At 35.3% G+C, this 21,995-nt stretch overlaps 3 protein-coding genes across 5 annotated transcripts; 1 reads left to right on the top strand and 2 right to left on the bottom strand.

The window, feature by feature from the left end:
• Positions 1–395: 395 nt before the first annotated feature.
• Positions 396–3,266, bottom strand: NRPE5 (Eukaryotic rpb5 RNA polymerase subunit family protein). 2 transcript variants are annotated; one of them, XM_078296123.1, is made up of 4 exons: positions 2,897–3,264; positions 2,027–2,203; positions 1,414–1,527; positions 396–736 (listed from the first exon to the last, which is right to left on the bottom strand). In XM_078296123.1, exons 1-4 carry the CDS (start codon positions 3,164–3,166, stop codon positions 611–613), a joined length of 687 nt encoding a protein of 228 aa, XP_078152249.1. In that variant the 5' UTR covers positions 3,167–3,264; the 3' UTR covers positions 396–610. The 2 variants fall into 2 exon arrangements, with proteins under 2 accessions (XP_078152249.1, XP_078152250.1); XM_078296124.1 differs by lacking the exon at positions 2,027–2,203 and having other exon boundaries at positions 2,897–3,266.
• Positions 3,267–3,800: 534 nt separating this feature from the next.
• On the bottom strand, positions 3,801–5,574 carry LOC144547470 (uncharacterized). The gene is made up of 3 exons (XM_078296125.1): positions 5,415–5,574; positions 4,728–4,957; positions 3,801–4,181 (listed from the first exon to the last, which is right to left on the bottom strand). The coding sequence occupies exons 1-2, from the start codon at positions 5,496–5,498 to the stop codon at positions 4,745–4,747; spliced, it is 297 nt and encodes a 98-aa protein (XP_078152251.1). The 5' UTR covers positions 5,499–5,574; the 3' UTR covers positions 3,801–4,181; positions 4,728–4,744.
• A 5,508-nt stretch (positions 5,575–11,082) lies between these two features.
• On the top strand, positions 11,083–16,100 carry GLDH (L-galactono-1,4-lactone dehydrogenase). Of its 2 annotated transcripts, none has more exons than XM_078295917.1 (8): positions 11,083–11,628; positions 12,097–12,277; positions 12,639–12,889; positions 13,678–13,860; positions 14,375–14,480; positions 14,747–15,043; positions 15,238–15,378; positions 15,782–16,100. In XM_078295917.1, the coding sequence occupies exons 1-8, from the start codon at positions 11,183–11,185 to the stop codon at positions 15,941–15,943; spliced, it is 1,767 nt and encodes a 588-aa protein (XP_078152043.1). In that variant the 5' UTR covers positions 11,083–11,182; the 3' UTR covers positions 15,944–16,100. The 2 variants fall into 2 exon arrangements, with proteins under 2 accessions (XP_078152043.1, XP_078152044.1); XM_078295918.1 differs by having other exon boundaries at positions 11,084–11,628; positions 13,678–13,849; positions 14,364–14,480.
• Positions 16,101–21,995: the final 5,895 nt, after the last annotated feature.

Consider the following 21,995-nt stretch of genomic DNA (forward strand, 5'->3'; position numbering starts at 1 on the left):
AAGAGATCTTTACGACTTTACCTATTTGTGTACAAGATTGTAATTTGCTCAAATAATTTAAAAATACATTTATAATTTTGCATTTTTACATTTTTATGTTGACATATTTCTACGTCAACTAATACGGTTGTTAAAAGAACTAAAAGCGAGATGTTTTGCAGCATTAGGGAACTTTTGAAGAGAATCAGAGATCGAACAAAGGAAATTACTAGTACGACAAATCTCCAGTGCTACACTGCTACTACAATGATAGTATGGTTGGAGGATGCCAATAAAGGTTATATATTCTACCCCACCTAAAGCCAACAATTTGGAAATTAGAACCGTCCCGCTTCACCCAAAGAAAATGAAAAAGAAAACAGAAACCAACAAATAAAACATTACAAGACTTGCACTGACTTGAAAAACCACATTAAATATTTCAAGTTAGTGCCCAGATACAGCTGATTTAGTTGAGACTCAGTATAAGATAGTTCAACCACAATTCACAGAGTAACAAACCATCCCAAAACCAACCGACACAAGCTGGTAAAGTCATGTACTAATAGCCTACGAGGGAACCCAAATGCTAATAACAGGTTTTCACAGAATAGTGCTTCTGTACAGCAGGCTACACAACACATCTGTACGTCACATGGGACCCAGTTAGCTCTCCTTCATATGTGACCTTCACCACAGTCCCCTTCTGAAGGCCATAATAGCGAGCCACTGCATCCTTCTCTAGCATGCGCGGAATCTGAAGTGAAATAGAATAAATTAACCACGAGCTTGATTGGTAATTTTAATATGAACAAACAGGAGCATTGTATTGCTTAGGCTTAATTTTAACATCTGCTTTTTTCTGTGGCAATTAACCCAGAAAATATTGGTGCTGGATGCACATAAAACAAACCGCAGGTGTCATTTGCAAATGACATAACATACCGGGGATAATTGGAATTCTCTCAGAAAAACATTCTCCCATCAATATCATCAATAAGTATTTTTAAAACTATAACTCCAAACAAATAGAGGCTGGTATTGACCAGGCAGTCCATAATAGTAGCACTAGAACCCACATGGTATGGAATCACTCTGTATCTGCTGCCATAAATTTGATGACAGGTAACAGCCATTACTCAATCCAAACCGGATAATCAAAATCATGGAAGAGGAAGCGAAGTCATATAGTACCCACATTTCACAGGAAAGGATCCTTATAGGCAAGCAGACAAAAAACAAATAAAAAGAAAATATAATAAGAATAGTACATACTGAACTAAACAGTGCAGGTGTACAACTCAATATTTGAGGTTCTATTCCTTGACAGGTCTATTGATGTGGTCAAACATAAGCATCTTGGCCAGGGGTGTGCTGCAAGATTGACATAACAATACACTATACATGGAGTTATAGAAACTTAAGGCACTGTACCTGGCTGTCCTCTACTTTGTATTGCAGTAGAAGTTCTCCTTTCTCTTCTGGGGTCAGAACCTGATGGTGTGGCTTCAGTACATGTTTCGTGATGTTAACCAGCAACTCGCTAATCTATTAACACAAAATAATAACATCTATAAGGCAAACAAAGTTAATGAGCATAAATGAAGAAATATATCATATGGCCTCCATTGTTCAGTATATATCACCAATACAAATCTTGCATAATTTGTCTGAAGTATCCTATTACCTATCTTTCCTCACTGATGTAGGTATCAAAACTGGTGCAGTTCATAAATCATAACAGGATACATCCAGGTACTTCAAGGGCATATGCTACTTTTCAAATTTTGCAGAACAGATATATTAATCATTGTTTGTTTCTGCAAGCGAATAGTGTTTTCCAAACCATGGTAAGTATGACCATAACCTTTTCTCTTCTTATTTCTTGGTAACACCTAAACTACCATCTGTTATCAATATTTCAATAAAGGAAAGCAGGACTAGAAAAAATCTCTTTTATGTTTTTAGGATAACAATCTTATCACCAGCGTCCATAGAAGTATGCATCATAAGGGTCATAAATGAAGTACACAAACATGGAACTTACATTAAATGTTTCGAACTTGTTACTGAACAAATCTTTCAACGCATCACGAGCCCCAGAAGTTATTTTGCTTTGTAAGACTAGTATAAGACGTGTGAACTTCTCATTGCCTAAACGTGTATAAATCTCCCTTATGGTGCCTTTCTTTATTGGGTCAGGCCCACAAAAAATCACAATTGTCTGTACAGATGAAATGCACATCAGAAAGGGTTAGTATGTAACCTTGATTGGAGCCTTTCTACCTGGCTTTGTTTACGTCTAAACTCGGATATGTTAGTATGCAATCATTTATTGTCCAAACTCCAAACCCATATCACCTACAAATTCAATTCTTTGTACTAATTTCTTGGTAAAATCTCAACTTTTGAAAGCAAATCCCTGCACATTAAGGTTTAATTATAGATTTGAAGCTAATGTTTAGTCCCAGATTTGAACTTGAAATTGTGCATATCTTAGAGTTCATTAAGAAAGGACTACTTGCAAGCCTACAACTGTAATTTGTGAAATTTCCAGGAATTTCGGAAAAAATGATTATTTCAAAACTTTGCTCTACAAGGATATATAAAAATGGAAAAATTATAAGCAGCACGCATTTAATCTTTGTAAATGAAATAATAGAAAAGATTAATCTCCTAGGAGAAGTCAATGGCAAGGAGATACAAGAACCAGTAATATGAGCTTGGTCAGCTCAATCTCAAGGCCTTTCATAAAAAAAAATGTTGACACACTCATTGCAAAGAAGGTTTATTTTTATTTACAAACTTTTCACATTCTACAGTTAACAGCTACAACGATAAAGCTACAAGTCAATTACAATAGTTAAAGAGCTGGCACTTACCCCAAAACTACAAAAGAAAAAAAAAATGAGGTTACCTTCTTGGACGAATCAGAGATGAGGGGGTAGGAGATGGTGAGGTTATCGAACTCCGGTTTGGTCTCCCACCAGGACCTGAAATCAGCGAGCGTGCGCTGGATCTCGTCGTCGGGCACAGCGTGGCCACGGTCGCGAAGCATCTCGAGCACCGTACGACGCGCCAGGAAGTAGCGGTGGCTCTCGACCGAGCCCGTGTCGATCATCGCGCTGATGCAAGCGGGGACCGCGTTAAGGTCTTGCATCATCTCATCCAGGCCTTGCTCCTCCATTGCTCCCTGCTCTCAGCTCTCTACTGTACCCAGTGCAAGCTTCGTCTCTGTCGAGGTTTTAGTGTTGTAACTGGGGTTTTCGACGGTTGTTGGGTGAAATGAGGAGTTGATCTCCTCTCCAGTTGTGAGGATTTCATTTTGGGGCAGATCTGAACTGTTCATTAAAATCAAACGGTTAAGATTAACAATGACCGTATTTCTGCGCTCCCTGCCCGTCTGTCAATGAACGACATACTCTGGTTTTTACCATCCGATATTAACTAAACAGTTCAGAACTCCTTTAGACACTTCAAGATATCTGTGCCATTGGAGAGGATCCGACGTTATGGATACTCGATGGCACGCAGTTCCGTTCGATTCCTCGTTTGGGCCGGGCTGGGTTATTATATATAGAGTTCTTAAGAAAGAGTAGATTATATTTTTTGGGCCGGGTTGGGTTGGATTTAATGGACCTTTAGAAAGTCCGCAAGATTAGATTATATTTTTGTTAACCTTCTTGTTCTAATTGATGCATTTCGTTATCAGTGGTTCAGTGCTAGAGCAACAAGGTAAAAGAAATACCATATAAGTTCCAATGAAAATAAACAAGGAAAAAAAGACAGCACCTTTCAGAGAATGAAAAACAACAACAAGGGAATCAGACAGAAAATCAAAGGCACCCCTACTGAGTTCAAATTATCAGTTTTGGGCAATGACAACGGCAACAAACTTTTCAAATATGACTAATTGTTTTGATCATGAATCCCATTGAAAAACTATATTTGTCACCACTCATAGAATACAATAAAGGGAAAGAAAATCAACAGACAAGGCTATTCAGTTAGAGATATTAACTTCTTTAGCAAATAAAATGCTATTAGACTTCTCCAATATGGTTTAACGCTTTTGACATGAATACAACTCTATTTTAAGCATTTCTTCTTCGACCAACTGAAGCTCTGTTTGAATAAGTGCAATTGTCGGGGAACACTTATCACCTATGCAGTTTACAAAACAGCGATGAAACCATAACCTTCTGCAATACATAAACAGTTTGTCAAAATTACAGAAATGCAATACACATCTGAGCCCTCTTTACTCTAGCGTGTGGTTGATTTTATGTTTGTAGCATAGTCAAGTAATTGGAGAATCCTCATCTGGAAAAGATACAACTGTAACTTAAATCATCATGAATGCTTTTTTTTTCACGAATATTCTCACAAGAAAACACTAGAACTAGCTCAGTTACTGCAGATTTTTTTATCTACTCGAAATATTAGAAAGGTATTATTTTTCCTATTTTTTCAATATTTGATAATTTATGATCAGACAGATGGGCCATCATCATTGCTAGTTTCCAAAAGAACTCCATTTTCAGCCTCTATTTGTGATGGAAGGAAGCTGTCTGATTAAAATCATACGGTTCAAATTAGATCAATACACAGCCCGTATTATTTTAGGGTGCATCTGGACTGTCCTATTCGCAAGTTGTTTCATATAATCTACACTTCAAACTTAACCCCCAAACCCAACCCAAGGCACCCACATGTAACAGTATACTGAAAGATAAAAGAACATATACCTTAGAGAGATGCGAGATCATCCAACAGGGAAGGGGCCTATGTCACCACGCCTGATTGCACGTGCAATCTCATCAGCAATCGACAGACAAGAGGACACCCATCCGTGCAGAAACCCCAGCACATGGTTCATGAAGTACAGTGTTAAACCACAAGTCATCACCGTTACCTGAATTACCCTTTCTCTATTTTTCTTTCTATGTTCTTTTTCTATTGTTTGTAGCCTCTTGTCCTAGGAAATAAGTATGGATTAAACAGTGAACAATACTTGATTATAAGCTTAATTAACTATGATATAATATATTATCACTTGACAAAGCTATGTATTGTCGACCAGTTGTAGATGGAGTCAACACAGTACATGTTATCTTTTATTTTCTCTTCATACAATTTTCTAGGTCAAAATATTCTATACCACTCAATTCTGGTAAAATTGGAAGCAGATGAACAATCCAAATACCCAGACAATCCAGGGGTGAGCTTAACCAACCTACAGGCTACAGCTCTCCCTTTTGGGTCAGATCGTGCATTAACAAAGAAGGAAGATCACTCCAGGAATCCATCCAGTCTGGATTCCAGATCGTTAGCTGCGCGAGCTAGAAATAGCTCCGGCCTCCAAGAAAGCAGCGATTGAACAAACATATAGAAATTAATAATTACATAAAAGTTTTGAATTCGGCTAAAGATACCTGGTGGAAGCAACAGTGGGATGAGGAAAGAGCTCGAAAGCGGAGATAAAGGGGAAAGAGAAACGAAATTAGGCACTCGGACATAAATCACCTCACCTCAGTGGTACAATTTAATTCCGAGAAAAAAAGAAAAGAAAACAGTTTCGACGAAATTAGGAAAGCCGGTACAGGGAATTTGGATAAACTGACAATTTGTCAGTCTCCACTCTCCAACGTAATTTTCTCTTGAGGACCCCGAAACTATGAGATATTAAAATTTGAACCCCAAAAATCTGTAGCAATTTGAACCATGGATTACAATAGTCTCCTGCATTTTGAAAATGGATAGATGTGAGATGTCCGCTTGAATTTTCCAAAATTATAAATCATTTCATTTATTTATTATTCATTTTAATATATTTTTTGATAAAAAAATACCATATCACGTATCTCATTACGACGTCAAAAATTATTTTTGGCTACCACATGAGTTGCGAAATTTAGTTGTTATGTCCTACCAATAACATTTTGTATCTTCATATCTCTTTTTACATTATCATGTTTTAATACAAGAAGGTTTAAATACTTTTATTTTTTTAATAACAAAAAAATTAAAACTCAAATGTCAAAATAAAATCGTTTCATACGATCTATATTATTTCTCCAAATGCACATAAAATATTAGTGCTTTTTTATTTTGCTTTTATATAAATCAATAAGTTAGAAAAAATTAATGCTTAGAAAGTACCGACATTAGTATATTTTTGTAGGCACTTGATGCTAACTAAAAAAATTAGAATATATTATTATTATCTTACATATATGTATATATGTATAGAGAAATGATATAAATTATACGTAACGATATTATTTTAACATTTGAATTTTACAATAAAATATAAAAGTATAATGGAGACACAAAAAATTAAGCCGTTTAGACATATTTTTTTTTAATATTAAGGGTTTGTTTATTGTCACGGAATTACACGTGATGAAATTTGACAAGAATGGAAACTCACTTTTGAAAAATATGGGAGCCTAGTACAAGTACGTACATGGTTGATTGTGGAAATGTGCTGAAATAAATATTCAGTTGTACCGTGAAATTAGTTGTGAGAAATCATTTTTTTTTCTTTCTAAGATATTTGATGTTATACAATTATTTTTAATAATAAAATTATTAATAATGCAATTAAATTAAATAGATTAAATAATAACATAATATTAATTATTATTTTATAGAAATAAAAAATTTCAAATAGAGAAAAAGAGTATGAGGTAATAAATAAGAAAACATAAACATAAATAAACATATTTAAAAAAAATAAACATTTAAAATATGTGCTGTATAAAAAAATAAAAATTACGTTTGGATCCGGCTACTTAGTCCCATACACGATGAAAAATAAAAGTATAACCGGATCCTCATATTCACAATTCCGTTGTTATGGGACGATCAAAATTCAAAACTATTGTCAATTAATTAAGGGAAATGAAATTTGAAAGCAACAGCGACCGCTACATCTACATGAAAATCACATATTCACAGGCCTGTCAAAACACTCAAGACCGAATTGCTGTCAGAATTACAATTAAGGGACGTGATTTATTCGATCAGAATGCCACGCGTCAAATCGTTGTGATTATTACAAGGCACTTTTGAAATGCGTATCAGATGCTAACACTATCACACTATTATTGCAATTTTGAACTGAGAGCTTGAGGCAAGGGACGTGATTCCAACTAGTCTTTTGCTATACCCGAAACGGGTTAAACCCGTTTTACCCGGCCCGTACCTGTTACCCGTTTGACCCGTACCCGTTGCCCGGGTCAAACGGGTAGACGGGTACGGGTAATATACGGGCCGGACAAGGCATTTGAAAAAAAAACCCGTTGTACCCGTACCCGTTTACCCGCCTACCCGTACCCGCCTACCCGTCTACCCGTACCCGTACCCGTTACCCGTACCCGACCCATTACAAATTTGAATTTCAAATTTTTTTGGCGGCCTCCTTTTAAATTTCAAATCCAGTGCAATCCTAAGGGATTGTAGGGTCCCTCCAATTCCAAATCCAACCTTTTATTTAAATCTTGCTACAATCCTAAGTAAATCTGGGCCGTTCGTTTCTATTAAACAGAAAAAAAAAAAAAAAAACCCGCCCGGACCGGACCCGTACCCGTGGTACCCGTACCCGTCAACCCGCAACGGGTACGGGTAATAAACGGACCGGATAGAGGTTTTGGGAAAATTACCCGTCTACCCGTCACGGGTTTTACCCGTACCCGGCCTACCCCTTTACCCGTCCTACCCGTTACCCCTAACGGGTTACCCGGAACGGGTCACGGGTAACCCGTTAGCAAACCACTAATTCCAACTCAGATTTATTTATTAATATTTGTTACAAGTCAAAATCATGCAATAAGTCTCTCCTTTCATTGGCCATGTTGACAGCTCAATCAAAAGCGTTAAACGTGGCAACCTCAACTCTACGTCTCTACTCAATCAATCGATTTCAACATAATTAATTTTATCATATAATTGTATATTTTATAATTTTATTATCTCTAATATGAAATTTCTATTATTTTTATCATTATCGTAAATAATTATACGGACAATTTAACGTTTTTATTAAATCTAAATATATATATATATATATATATATATATATCATAATTTATTAAAAATAATTTATTTAACTCATTAAACTTATTTTAACTTAATTTTATTATGATAACATAACACTACATTTATTTTGTCTTAACGCATAAACACTAAGTAACACATTTGTTTATTGAAAAGATAAATTAAAAAATTAATTTTTTTCAAATACTAATAACACATTATTTGAAAGAAATGAAACATTCCAACATAAAATCACTAAATTTAGTTTATGATAACAACTTAGTTTCATAAATGAATATATCGTACTAATTAAGTAATTACATCAGTAATTAGTAAGAAAAATATATGTTATATAAATAACAGAAGAATTAATCAATTCAAAGTAAGTAACAAAAAAAACATATAAAAAATATTGAATGTATGTCCAACCACTAATAAAAGTACAATACATGATTTATGAAACTTATTATCACACAGTATCACAGAAAAAAAATCAATGTGAAAAATAAATATTCATTGGAATAAATTAGAATAAACAGGGATAAATGGACGATTAAGCAGTAAAAATACCGATTAATTGTTTTCATCCGCAAACATGCATCTGTTAAGTATATCTGTAATGATTTGATTGCCGTTAACAACTAAACAACCGATTTAAACGGCTGTTAAGACATTTTTTTATAACACTGATTTTTATTTTGTTGTGAACTTTGTATTTTGTATCAAACAATCATTAATATATTTTATGAACTGTAATTTTTTTTATAGGAAAAACATAAACATGCATAATAAAATTTTGAAATTTTATTTTCGGATATGTGTTGCATTTCATTTCATCCGAACCACCTCACGCTGCAGCGTCAAATCATTATTTAGTGTTTTCTGTTATAAAATAAAGATGAACAAGCATAATAAGAATAAACAAAATAGAGAGGAAAAAGATGGCAATCTCTTTATTCATATATTTCTCATGTGTGTACAATACAACATTACAAAGCCTTTATTTATAGGCTACAAATTATAAATGAAAAAATCATCTAAGTAAATGGAGAAATAAATTCCAATAGTGGTGACCATCAATTCCAATAATAGTGCATGGAGTAGTGGAAAAATAATTGAGAATTAATATTGAGAGTTACAACATGAATGACATCCACACATTTATAATATATTCATAACAATTTTTTTTTTGTTAATCTAAAGAAAAGATTGCCAAAAGGATTTGAATTTTTTTTTAAGACCGGTGCGGCATTTGGGCTTCAAATTTTGAAATAATAAATAAATGTTTGTAGATTTGGAGAAGGGCTGACTTTCCTCATTACATAAGCAATATAAGTTCCTTTTCATATTTCAACTTTCAAGCTAGTTGTTGATAATAAAAGAAGTAAAGGCAATTAAATTAAGGCGATACAATGAGAAGAAGTGTATCCCAAAAATAAAAAATAAAAAAGAGGCAGTACAGTAGTACACTAACTCTCAATCATTTTGGTCAAAGATAGCTGTCAGATTTTTTACTCTAGGAACCAAAGAACCAATTGTAAATCATACAGTTTATCTTCAGAAGTGATATCAGATCGTACAATTTTCCCAAAAAAAAAAAAAGAGAAAAAAGAATAGAGAACAATTTTTTTTTATTGAGTAATGATTTCATCTCCATTATAGTCCTTTAAGAGTCTCTCTAACCATTAATTACCTATGATAGTTAATTAATATGTCAACGTCTTGATCCCTCTCTCCTCCGATCAGCAAAAAAACAAAAGTCGCACTTTTCATGGCCATCACAGCCTCTGCCTCTTCTCTTTCTCGTCATGATGCACCGTCGAGATCTGGCGAGGAGAGAGTGGTGCACCGTCGAGATCTGGTGTGATCCGACACAATCTTACCTCGTCTTCGATGAGATCCAGCGGAGAGAGCGTGGTGCACTATCGGAGGGGGGCCATGCTAGCCCAGCGAAGGTTGTCAGAGTGCAACATATGAAGATTTCATTAGTTAGATATAAATACTTCATTTATTAGATATGAATACTTCATATATATACATTTGTTAGATATGAATACTTCATATATACATTAATTAGATATGAATACTTCATACCTTCAACTATGAATAGTGTTAGTGTCAGGTGTTAATATTTACTATAAAAAAAGATTTTTTAAGTGAATTGAAGAGGTGTCTTGGAAGAGGTGTCCCATAAGAGATGTATGATTTTGAATTGTATAAATTATTTCTTACATGTATGAATACTTCATTAATTAGATATGAATACCTCATTAGTTAGATATGAATATTGTTAGTGTCAGGTGCAAATATTTCATGTAATACCAGGCTGTTGGAAATACTTCCTGGTCCCCAATCTAGGCAAGTGTGAATATTGTTAGTGTCAAATGTGAATATTGTTAGTATCAGGTGTAAATACTTCATTAGTTAGATATGAATACTTATATATATGAATATTTCATTAGTTAGATATGAATACTTAATAATTAGTATATAGATTTGCTGATATTGTGATTCGCGGTAGTGGTTCCAAATCTTGGCAAATATCGCTTTCAGACGGTTGTGGTTCCCAATCCAGACTGTCAAACGTTGTTAGCGGCCCCCTGGTCGTTATTGGTCTCCAAGATTAATGATCCCCTCCAGTAATGTTATAGATAATAAGTAATAGTATTTAAATTCGTAGGTATGAATACTATATGTTTTGACAATGAATAAAATCGTGTTAGTCCTTGCTCATTGGTGGCAGTTACCACGTGCGCGTCAGTTAGTAGTCCTCTGTTGTATTTTTTTTTTTTGTCTTTTAGCGCGGAGGACATATAGAAGACGAAATGGGGTACTGTTACTAGTCGATCCCTTTTATATTTAATTGAGGATAATAAAAATTTCGGAAGAGAATAAGGCAAGGAAACATTTAAAATTCACGAAATATATCAAATAGAAAACGAACAGCTTTAACATTCGTTTTTTCTAAGAATCCGAATGATTTGAATTGTTACCGATCAACTCAAAATTTGACATTAACTCATGGGATTTGCATTTACGGATTTACTGGAGAGGGCGGACTGGGTGATTCAACCTCTCCATTCCAGACTAACGGAGAGAACCAAGTATCAGTAAGAGAAACAGTGAAAACTGAAAATCCCTCCCATCCCATCATCACACCAAAATGCAACCTCTCTTCTCTCGCCTCCTCCGCCGCTCTCCTCTCCTCCGCCATCACCTCCTAAACGCTAACCCCTACCCGAAACCCAACATCCCTCACCTCCACATTCTCCGAACCGTCTCCTCCTCCAGCTCGTCCGACTCCGACATCCGCAAGTACGCCGGATACTTCGTCCTGGTCCTCGGCTGTGGAGCTGCCACATACTACTCCTTCCCCTTTCCAGCCGATGCAAAGCATAAGAAAGCTCAGATCTTTAAGTACGCGCCTTTGCCCGATGATCTGCACACAGTGTCTAACTGGAGCGGCACTCACGAGGTGGCGACACGCGTGTTTATTCAGCCCGAGTCAATCCCTGATTTGGAGAAGGCCGTGAAAGAGGCGAATGAGAAGAGGCAGAGGATTCGGCCAGTCGGATCGGGGCTATCTCCCAATGGAATTGGTTTGTCAAGGTTGATAAATAATTTGGTCGGATGCACTGTTCTTATTATAATAACCCCCTTTTAAATCAAATTCTGAGCGTGTTGAGTATTTCATGCCTCTAGTTCAGTTTAGTGGAGCAGCTGTGCTAAAATCATAATAGGAAAAGCAAGAACGAACAACAACAACGGTTGCATGAATTTATTTTAGTAAAAAAGAGTAAAAAAGATAACGATTGAATCACGTACTGACTTTGTTTATTTTAGCCAGGCTTTGTAATAACTATTTTGCATCAGAGCAAAGCATAAGAACTAGATGGCATCCTATATTAGGTCAAACTATGGAGAAGGAAATGTGAAGGCTTAGGATTAAAAGGTTCATAAATTGGTATTCTTGCTACGATAAAGAACAGATGAACCACATAATCGTATCAAAGGCAATTGATTGTAGTGCATTTGAACATAGTCATCATAACTTAAAATATTTTTATGTTTAACTAGGCTTGGGATGGTGAACCTGGCACTAATGGACAAAGTATTGGATGTGAACAAGGAGGCTAAGACAGTTCGGGTCCAGGCCGGTATCCGGGTTTCACAGCTTGTGGATGCACTTAAAGAGCATGGGCTCACTCTTCAAAACTTTGCTTCCATTAGGGAGCAACAGATTGGCGGCATCATACAGGTAATTGAATTTTTTCATTGTATTTCCAATCCACACGATGGATTGCGTAGGTTTGAGAAGCTGTTAATTGGATACTAGTGTGTTTTTTTTTTTTTTTTTACTTTGATGAAAACCATGGATCCAACTCTATTGTTCAGTGCTACTAGGAAGTTATGTGTTGGGCCCCTTTCTTATTTTGTGGTTGGCAGTGATATTTCAGTAAATCCATACAATGAATAATTGAAGCCAACCCATGTTGGTTGCACAGCCTACCCATTTCATACCATTTAACTCTGGTAGTGGCACATTTGACCTTGCAATCTAAATATGATTATGGCATGAGACTATTAGGATATAAAACTTTTTATGGACATAACTCCAGGTTGGGGCCCACGGGACTGGTGCAAAATTACCTCCAATAGATGAACAAGTAATCAGCATGAAAATAGTGACCCCGGCCAAGGGAACAATTGAAGTGTCAAAGGAGAAAAACCCTGAGCTGTTTTATCTAGCTCGATGCGGCCTAGGAACACTTGGTGTTGTTGCAGAGGTTACTCTGCAGTGCGTCGAGAGGCACGAACTTGTGGAGCACACTTTTGTCTCAAATGCTGATGAAATTAAGAAAAATCACAAGTAATGATAAGTTTGGTTACTTTTTATGATCTAGGTCATATATTTACAATTGTAAGGCCAATTGGATATTGGTATGGTTTCGTCCACCAACAGTATTTGCTAAAAGTTTGGTCTTTACCTCTGTCTTTTACTGAACCTTAAAAAATCCCATTTTTTTTTGTACCTACATAATCTCAAAATATCATGGATAACCCTAAAAAATGAGGAAATCTCACATACATCTATGAAACATTTGTAAATTGCACCTGTACTTTATCCTTCCCTCCCCTATTTCCAATAAAAGAAAACAATGTATTTTTCTTTTTTAACCTATTAATGGAGAGTGAGAAAGTTGAGCAAGGAGGGATGAGTGCGCATCTTTCGGAGAATATGTGGACCTTGCGACATATGAGCAGTCTTTTTATTTTTATTTTTGTCTTCGTCTGTATGTACAATGCTTCATATGCTTTGTTGGGGGTATATTACTCATTTGCTCATTTGCTGCATATTTATGATATTTTGAGGTTTTGGTAAATAAAATGCTCCTGTAATACCTGTGCCATTCTTGTATTGTCTGTAATTTGGCATGTTGGAGAAAATCTCAATATTTACTACCTTGGTCTAGCTGTATTATGTTAAGCCTCAAACAATAAATCATCTTTTGTTCTAGGAAGTGGCTTGCTGAAACAAGCACATAAAGTACTTGTGGATTCCATACACCGACACAGTTGCTGTGGTAAAGTGCAATCCTTTATCTAAGTGGAAATCTCCTAAACTCACCTCAAGCAATAAATCATCTTTTGTTCTAGGAAGTGGCTTGCTGAAAACAAGCACATAAAGTACTTGTGGATTCCATACACCGACACAGTTGTTGTGGTAAAGTGCAATCCTTTATCTAAGTGGAAATCTCCTAAACTCACCTCAAAATACACAAATGATGAAGCAATGCAACATGTGAGGAATCTTTATCGGGAATCACTGGTGAAATATAGGCAAGTCTAATATATGTCATCTAGTACTTTATCATCACTCTCTTCAAAGATGTTCATTATGATTTGATGCTGTTATGGTTGGAGGCCTCAGTACTATGCATAGGTTCCATATATGGAATGAAATGTTTACATCTTTTTGCTGTAAATCTTCACTTTTTTTTTTTCTTAAACTAAAGTCATGAGGCCTCCATCTTTTTCTGCATTGATGAGAAGTTGTAAACTTAGCCTTAAACTGACTTTAATAGTATCTTTGAAAGTATTTATTTCTGGTATGGAACTGGAATTTCTTTTACACAACAACCCTTAAAGATAGATTTGTTATTTGCATCAATGGTGATTGCGACTTTATGTTGTATACTACCTTGGTAGCCACTACCAAGACTTTATGCTGTTTACCTCTTGGTTCCCTTCACAGGTCTTTGTGAAAATTTGATCTGTACATAAGATATTGCACACACAAACCTGTAGGCTATCTTGATTGCTAGATCACCTCCAATCTGTAGATATATTGCAGAGTCGAGCAAGCAGCTGACGAGCCAGACATAAATGAACTATCCTTCACTGAGCTAAGAGACAAGCTTCTTGCATTGGACCCACTAAACAAAGACCATGTCGTGAAGGTACATAAGCATGTCACCTTGTCTTTTATGCTGCTGCTACTTTTAAGTTATTGGTTTGGGCACCCATTTCGGTAAAAAAAAAATTGCTCTCAGTTCTCACAGCCATGAGGTGATATTGCCTTGCCTTCTAGGGCCAGTCTGGAGCACACCAATTGGCAGGCATTCTAATGTATATATTTTCCGTTCTGTTTTCTCGTTGAATTTGGCTGTTTTGATGCCACAGGAAACCAATATTGAATTCAGTTTGCCTTCTTTGCAATTAATAGGTGAACAAAGCTGAAGCTGAGTACTGGAAAAAGTCTGAAGGATACCGAGTTGGGTGGAGCGACGAAATACTAGGGTTTGATTGTGGTGGCCAGCAGTGGGTGTCTGAGACTTGCTTTCCTACCGGTTCTTTTGCAAAGCCAAACATGAAAGATTTGGATTTTATGGAAGAGTTAATGAAATTAATAGCAAAGGAACATGTACCAGCACCAGCGCCAATTGAGCAGAGGTGGACTGCACGGAGTAAGAGTCCAATGAGCCCAGCTTCAAGCCCAAATGAAGATGATATATTTTCTTGGGTACATTTATAATTTGTTTATAGTTGGATTATATTACTTTTATTGTGTGGAGCTCAGGGTAACATTTCAAGATTTCTCTACTGTTGGTAAACACTGACTTATAGTGACACTGATTTCACTGGTATAGTATTTGATACTGCAATATATTCTTTTTAGTTTTTCATTTTTTTCTGAATTTATTTTTCTTTATTAAGGTTGGCATAATTATGTACCTTCCAACAACGGATCTGCGACAGAGAAAAGATATCACAGAAGAGTTCTTCCATTACCGGCATCTCACCCAGAGTACACTGTGGGACCATTATTCTGCCTTTGAGCACTGGGCCAAAATTGAGGTACAAATTTTCTTAATTCTATATCCTTGCATGTTCCTAATTTTATTACTTCATTAGGTTCAATAAAATAGTCTTGCATTAGTGGTACCCCCCCGTTCTGAGAAGGTGCTGGGAACCCTAGGTGTCTAAGGAGGTACCATACTCTGCTGTGAAACTCAATGGTGTAAGGTGTCACTGGGGTCTCTAGGGCAGCGATGTGAACTCGTGTCTATGTTGGAGCATTAAAAAGCATGAATTTTTTATTCTTTATCTTGTTAATCAGGTTTGATAGAAGCCTGTTAGAATTTCATTGAAATTATCAGTTAGGTTATAGTAATCTGCAATTTCAATTTTTGGTCCTGTATGTTCTGTGTCACATGCTATTGTTTTTTCTGTTTTTCTTTGTTGTAATATCAATATATAGGTACCAAAGGATAAAGAAGAGCTAGCTAAGGTCCAGGATAGATTAAGGAAGCGTTTTCCCGTGGATGCTTTCAACAAGGCACGCAAGGAGCTGGACCCAAACCGCATCCTATCCAATGCCAAGTTAGACAAACTATTCCCTCTACTGGAGTCCCCAGTTTAAATTTCTCAAGTAAAACAGTATACAAAAGGATCTTTGTTAATCAGTCTTCAAAATTTGTTTCTTTTGTTTACCCTTCATTTATGCACTGTAAGCGGCATCTATAGTAAAGACATCCGAGACTTTGTAATTTTGCAATAAGTATCTAAGATTTTGTGACCCTTTTTTTGTCGGAAATCTGGAATATTTTTTTTAGCTCTGATCTTTACCACATTCATTCTAGCTTCGATAATTGAAATTGATGATGGCTGGATTAGCAGGGACTGAGCTCTGATCTTTACCACATTCATTCTAGCTTCGATAATTGAAATTGATGATGCTTGTAGAGAGGGTATCAAGAGCTTTTCAGGCCCAGTATATAAGCCTCTCCGCCAAGTTCCACAATACCAAGGTTTTCAACACATAGGTCTTCTGGGCCTACATATCAGCCCGACACATTGCTCTCCATCTCTTAATTTAAAGGGCCTCTAATTCTATTGACCAGAAGTCTGAGCTCCACAGAGAAAAACAAGCGACATAAATGAAAAAAAAATTTATAACGTCTACAAAAAGCATACTATACTCGGCATTGGCAACAAAAATGTACAACTTGCCCCAAGATAAAGTAGGTATAGTGCCATTATAGAAGAGGATTACAACACATGGACTCCTTTTTCACACATGCCATGTCTTTTGGTCGTTGACTGTATATCACTTTCTCTTTATAAGAATCGTACCAAAATTTATGAATACATGCTCTCCTTTCTCAGTTGGGGGTCAAAAAGTTCTTTACTGAATCAATCTATTGTTGCTGCGCAGTTCCGTGGTTAGGTCCATTGGAGACACTCAGGCAGAGAGTAAAAGCACCTCATTAACTCTTGTTTGAGGATTCCCTAGGAGATGTATACATATCTTGGAAATAAAATGACTATGTGAGATCATCTTTATCAAATTCCAAAGCTCAAGTAATAACCAACTCAGGCCAGCAGCTTCTTTAATCTCATCTGCTGCGTGTACAGTTTCTTCTTTTCGAAGATTATTGCGGCACAAGATAGGAACCGTCAAGCAGTTGGTTTTATATTGGGGAATGGGGGTGGTGGTCCCATGGCATGGAGATGCACTCGGACAACTTTAAAATTTGTGCGAATCAAATACGCACAAATCTTGATGCATATCATACTTAGAGCTGATCTTGAAGATTTTGGAACCTGAGACGGGAGAAAAACTCGGACCCTTTATGTACAATTTTTTTTATCAAAATAATACGTGGAAAACTACCTATTGTATTTTATCTTTAGAAAAAGTAATATTAGAATTTCTAATAGGACCATTCTCAACAAGCAAATCTCTCAGTTTTAAATCTAAACCATCTCACACTCTCGGATCATATATATTTATTGATAACAAAGAATCTAAGCACTCAGATACATGATTAATTTCTTCATTATATCCACTAGTCTTATTTTCAAACACATTTGTTATTTATTTATTTTCCTCAGTTTCATTTTAAGATACATTTGTTGTTTCTTGATTTATCTCATTTTGATTTTCACATATGTTTTTTATTTCTTCGTGCACCTCACTTTCAACTTAGTTTTTTAAAGACTCATTTTGTAGTTTAATTTTCTTCCAAAGCTTTTAAATAGTACCTTTTTGAGGTTTTAGTTTTTCTTATCTTTTTTTTTTTAGTTTTTTTTTTTGCTACCTGATGCATTTTTTCTAGAAAACATTATTTTAAATTAAAAATAAAATAAAGTAATAGATGGATAGAACCTAGGTAATGAGGCAGACGTAGCGCTGAGCTGCCGGCAGTTCAATCCAGAGGTTGCGTCGCTGCGTCAGCCTCGCCATAACCAAATGCCGCTTCTGTCTCTGCCTCGTCCAGTCAAGATTTTACCTTGCACTCACTGTCGCAGAAGGAGATCGTGTCTCGTGAGTAGAACTAGGTTTCTTAACTTCTTTCTTCTCTCGTTTGTCGATTTTCAGAGAAGAAATGACGGTCGGTGGAATTAGATTTATTAATTTTTTTTCTTGCTTCGTTTGTCATTTCATAGAGAAGAAACAAAGTTTTATTTTTGGACCCTATTAAATTGTTGAATTTTGTTTGTCGTTTTTAACATGTAAGTTCCTTGTGAAGGACCCTGTTAGATTTTGGGGCACGGAGCTATCGTCCTGACTATCCTGGATCAGAATCGAGCTTGAGCATACGCCTCCAACCTGATATCATACTGAATTTGATCCGATACTCTCAAACTGCCCCTCATTCTTATATTGGGAGGCTTAAAATCGCTTGCTGTTATAAATGTATTTTCCACATTTTTAAGATAAAATAAGAATCACGACTTTTAACTTCAAATATTCACAAGAAGTTCTTCGCCGTCTTAGCATCTAGATTAAATACTTATTTACATTAAACTGATTTGCATAAAATAAATAGATTTTTTAATCATTTATATTGTTTGTTATATAAAAGACATAATTAAACCCTGATTTCTCTTGATATGACTACAAGAATAAATAAGTAAAAAATCATATATAATTGTTAGAAAACAAAGCGCACTTACGTACTTAATCACGTAGAGAGCACATGTCATCGCTTAGGTTTTTAGACTATTAATCATATTTTTGTCAGCCAAATTATACGTCGAAGCCAATTTCTTCTGAATTTTTTTTATACCATATTCAAAAAAAAAAAAAAAACCAAAACACTCTAAATTAAGGAAATTTTGAAAAATACCAGGGTTTCCAAGTCAATATGCGGCTCCATTCTTGGGTGGCCGCAGATTGGTTTAGAGGTCCCTCAAAAAACTAAATATATTTAATATAATAGTGCATTTATTGATTTTTTTTTTTTTTTGGGGGGGGGGGGGGGGGGGGGGGGGGGGGGGGGGGGCACAAATTGGCTTGCCGAGCCTGGTATTTTTTGAAATTATCTCAAAATATGGTTTTTTAGTTTTTTTTTTAATATAATATAAATAAAAATTTCGGCAATTTCTTTGGATATTCTATTGAAGTCATTTTCCATGTCAATTATCAATCATGGCATCTATAGCTATAGCTAGCGTGCATGCGTGTGGCTACCATACATTGCAATGTATAAGTATTTTTATGCATTAGACTATAAATCATTAGATTTAAAGTCCAAATAACTAATTCAAACCGTTTATCTTCTTGTCTATATTAATATGTGTTTCGAGACCAAATTTTATATTTTTTGAGAAAACTTTTACTATTTTTTTAGATTTATTGAAAATCACTGTTTTTCAGACAAATTTGAACCATAAAAAAACAGTGATTTTCAATAAATCTAAAAAAAACAGTAAAATTTGGTCTCCAAACACATATTAATATAAAGAACAAGATGAATGGTTTGGATCGGTTATTTGGACTTTGAATCTGATGATTTATAATCCAATATACAAAAATACCTATGCATTGCAATGTATGGTAGCCTTACTCTCTCTCTCTCTCTCTATATATATATATATAAAGAGAGAGAGAGGGGTTGGTTACTCTACTTTCATAAGCATATTAGAGCATATGCTTATAAATTATTTTTGCGTTTTTAATGTCCGAATGGTCGATCTGAAGCACTCAATATGTTCTCCATACTATACAATGTGCTTAGTGACAAAATTTTATATTTTTTGGAATTTTTGTACTATTTTTTTAGAATTTTCAAATAGTCATAAAAAATATTTACAAAATAAAAATAAAAATATGCAAAACCCTGTTTTGAAAAATTCTGAATTTTTAAACTCTAATTACACCTTTTTTTGTGACACATAATTGCACTCTAAATTTTTTAAAGTTTTTAAAGTCCAAATAGTAGATCCAAACCGTTCAACATGACGGATATATTAAAATGTGCTTGCAGATCGAATTTTACATTTATTTGAATCTTTTTACTATTTATTAAGTATTTTACAAAATTATTGTTTTCAGATCATTTAATTTTTGTACTCATCTTAATAAACAGTAAAATTTTTTTAAAAAAAATGTAAAATTTAGTCTGCAAGCACATTTTAATATATCCATAATGTTGAACGGTTTAGATCGACTGTTTAAAGTTTAAAAATATAGGGTATAATTCAGTGTCACAAAAAAAGAGTAAGTAAATCCCTCCCATATACATGTGTGTGTGTGTGTGAGCTTCAGGTGCAAATCATGACATATCATTCCTAGACCCAATATCCCACACATCATACTGTGCACAAATTGTCTCATATTGATAATTTAATTCTTATTGTATTTATTTGACGACAGCTTATTTGTGGTTATAACATATGTTTCATCGCCTGTTATGGTCCACATGCATCCAAATGCAGAAACCTGCTAGATTTTGGATGTTATTCAATTTGAGCGTATTTAATTGTCAACATTATTTGACATGCCTGCTAGTCATGTCAAAATATTCTTTACCAATGGATTCTGTTCTTTCTTTTTTTGTTTTGCTTGGCTCCGCTAGCATGCAGCGTTAATTTTCTCCTAATAAAACCGAAATTTTTATTTCTAACATAATAAATAAATAAATCAAATCACTCTGGTTCTGAAAAAATTCGAAAAATATTCAGGCCGCACAAGAGTTATGCGGCCCTAGGCTGGGGTCCACATAATAGTTCTGCGGCCCCAACTTTTTTTTTTTTACAAAAAAAACTATTAACTAAAAAACAAATTTTTTTGATATCTGTACCTTTATTTAGAACTAAGTTGGCGGAAAGACTTTGTTGGTTTTTTAACTTGATTTTTTAAAATCTTCAAAAAATAAAAGTGATAACAAAATAGCTTAATTTCTTGATTTATGTGCCCTTTTAGTTAATAATTTTGCTGACAAAAAAAAGTTGAGATTGCAGAACTATTATGCAGACTCCAACATGGGGCTGCAGAATGCTTGTACGGCCTGGGCATTTATTGAATTCTGATCAAACGAGATTGTTTTGGTTTTTTTTTTTATTATGGTAGAAATAAAATTTTCGGCTAATAAATCTGGCAATTTATTAGAGCCTTCATAACTTATTTGAACATGAAATAAGCCTAAATCCAAAAGGCCTAACTACAATTAAAGTCAAATACTTTATCAAAATTAATACAACAAAACCCCAAACTACTTGGCCTGAAAACTGTAACATAGTACCAAATAACTTAATTGACTTTGCAAATATGCATGACACTTATGTCTTGGGTGACTATTACGTGCTACAATGGACGGGACAAAGATCGCGATCAGATCTCATATCACACGCGCAATCCCGCAAGGGTGAGCTAACTCCAAAAACCCGTTCTCAGTTTGGATTGCAGACTGCAACTTATCTGCATGAAGCAGGAATCGCTAGTAATCGCTGGTCAACCCCACAACGGTAAATTCGTTCTCAGGCTAATCAAATGTGTGAGGAATTTGGGCGCTTGTTGTTTGTGTAAAGGGGGTAAGAGTAAGGGATGATCACATGAATGTGAATCAGTCTGTGATACTAAAATTGGAGGCAAGGCTTGATATCAAAATTACAGACGTGCGCATGTTTATCACAATTGAGATTCATTCTTTTTTTTTTTTAGAAGAGTAGTGACTTTAAATATCAACTAACAAATTCATTAATAAAAAACGTATTTACAACAAGTCAAATGACTCTAATTTCTATATCTAAACTCGTTTATTTTCATTAATGTATTTAAATTACTCTCATCATCTAATCCTACTGATTTATACTCTTAATATCCTAATACATCATTATCTAACCTTCTCTACGATTGGATTTTTTTTTCTTCAATAGTCGCTGCACTTCGACGGTCCTATCTACTCACCACCGCATTCCGGAAGTCTGATCTACTCGCCGCGGCATTTCGACCGCCGGATCTACTCAATGCGGCACTCTGATGGTCGGATCTACTCACCGCGGCGTTCCGACGGCCGGATCTATTCACCGCGGTGCTTCGATAGCCGGATCAACTCACCGCCTCGCTCCGATCGAGATGGAAGATGGATAGAGACTATACGCTCTAAGCTTCAATAATACTGCACTTTCAGTTCCGATCGACTTTGCTTGGCTCGGCTCTCCCCTCTCATTCTTTTCTCTATTCA

This window comes from Carex rostrata, chromosome 31 (assembly GCF_964058835.1).
Source record: "Carex rostrata chromosome 31, lpCarRost1.2, whole genome shotgun sequence".
Classification (NCBI taxonomy): domain Eukaryota; kingdom Viridiplantae; phylum Streptophyta; class Magnoliopsida; order Poales; family Cyperaceae; genus Carex; species Carex rostrata.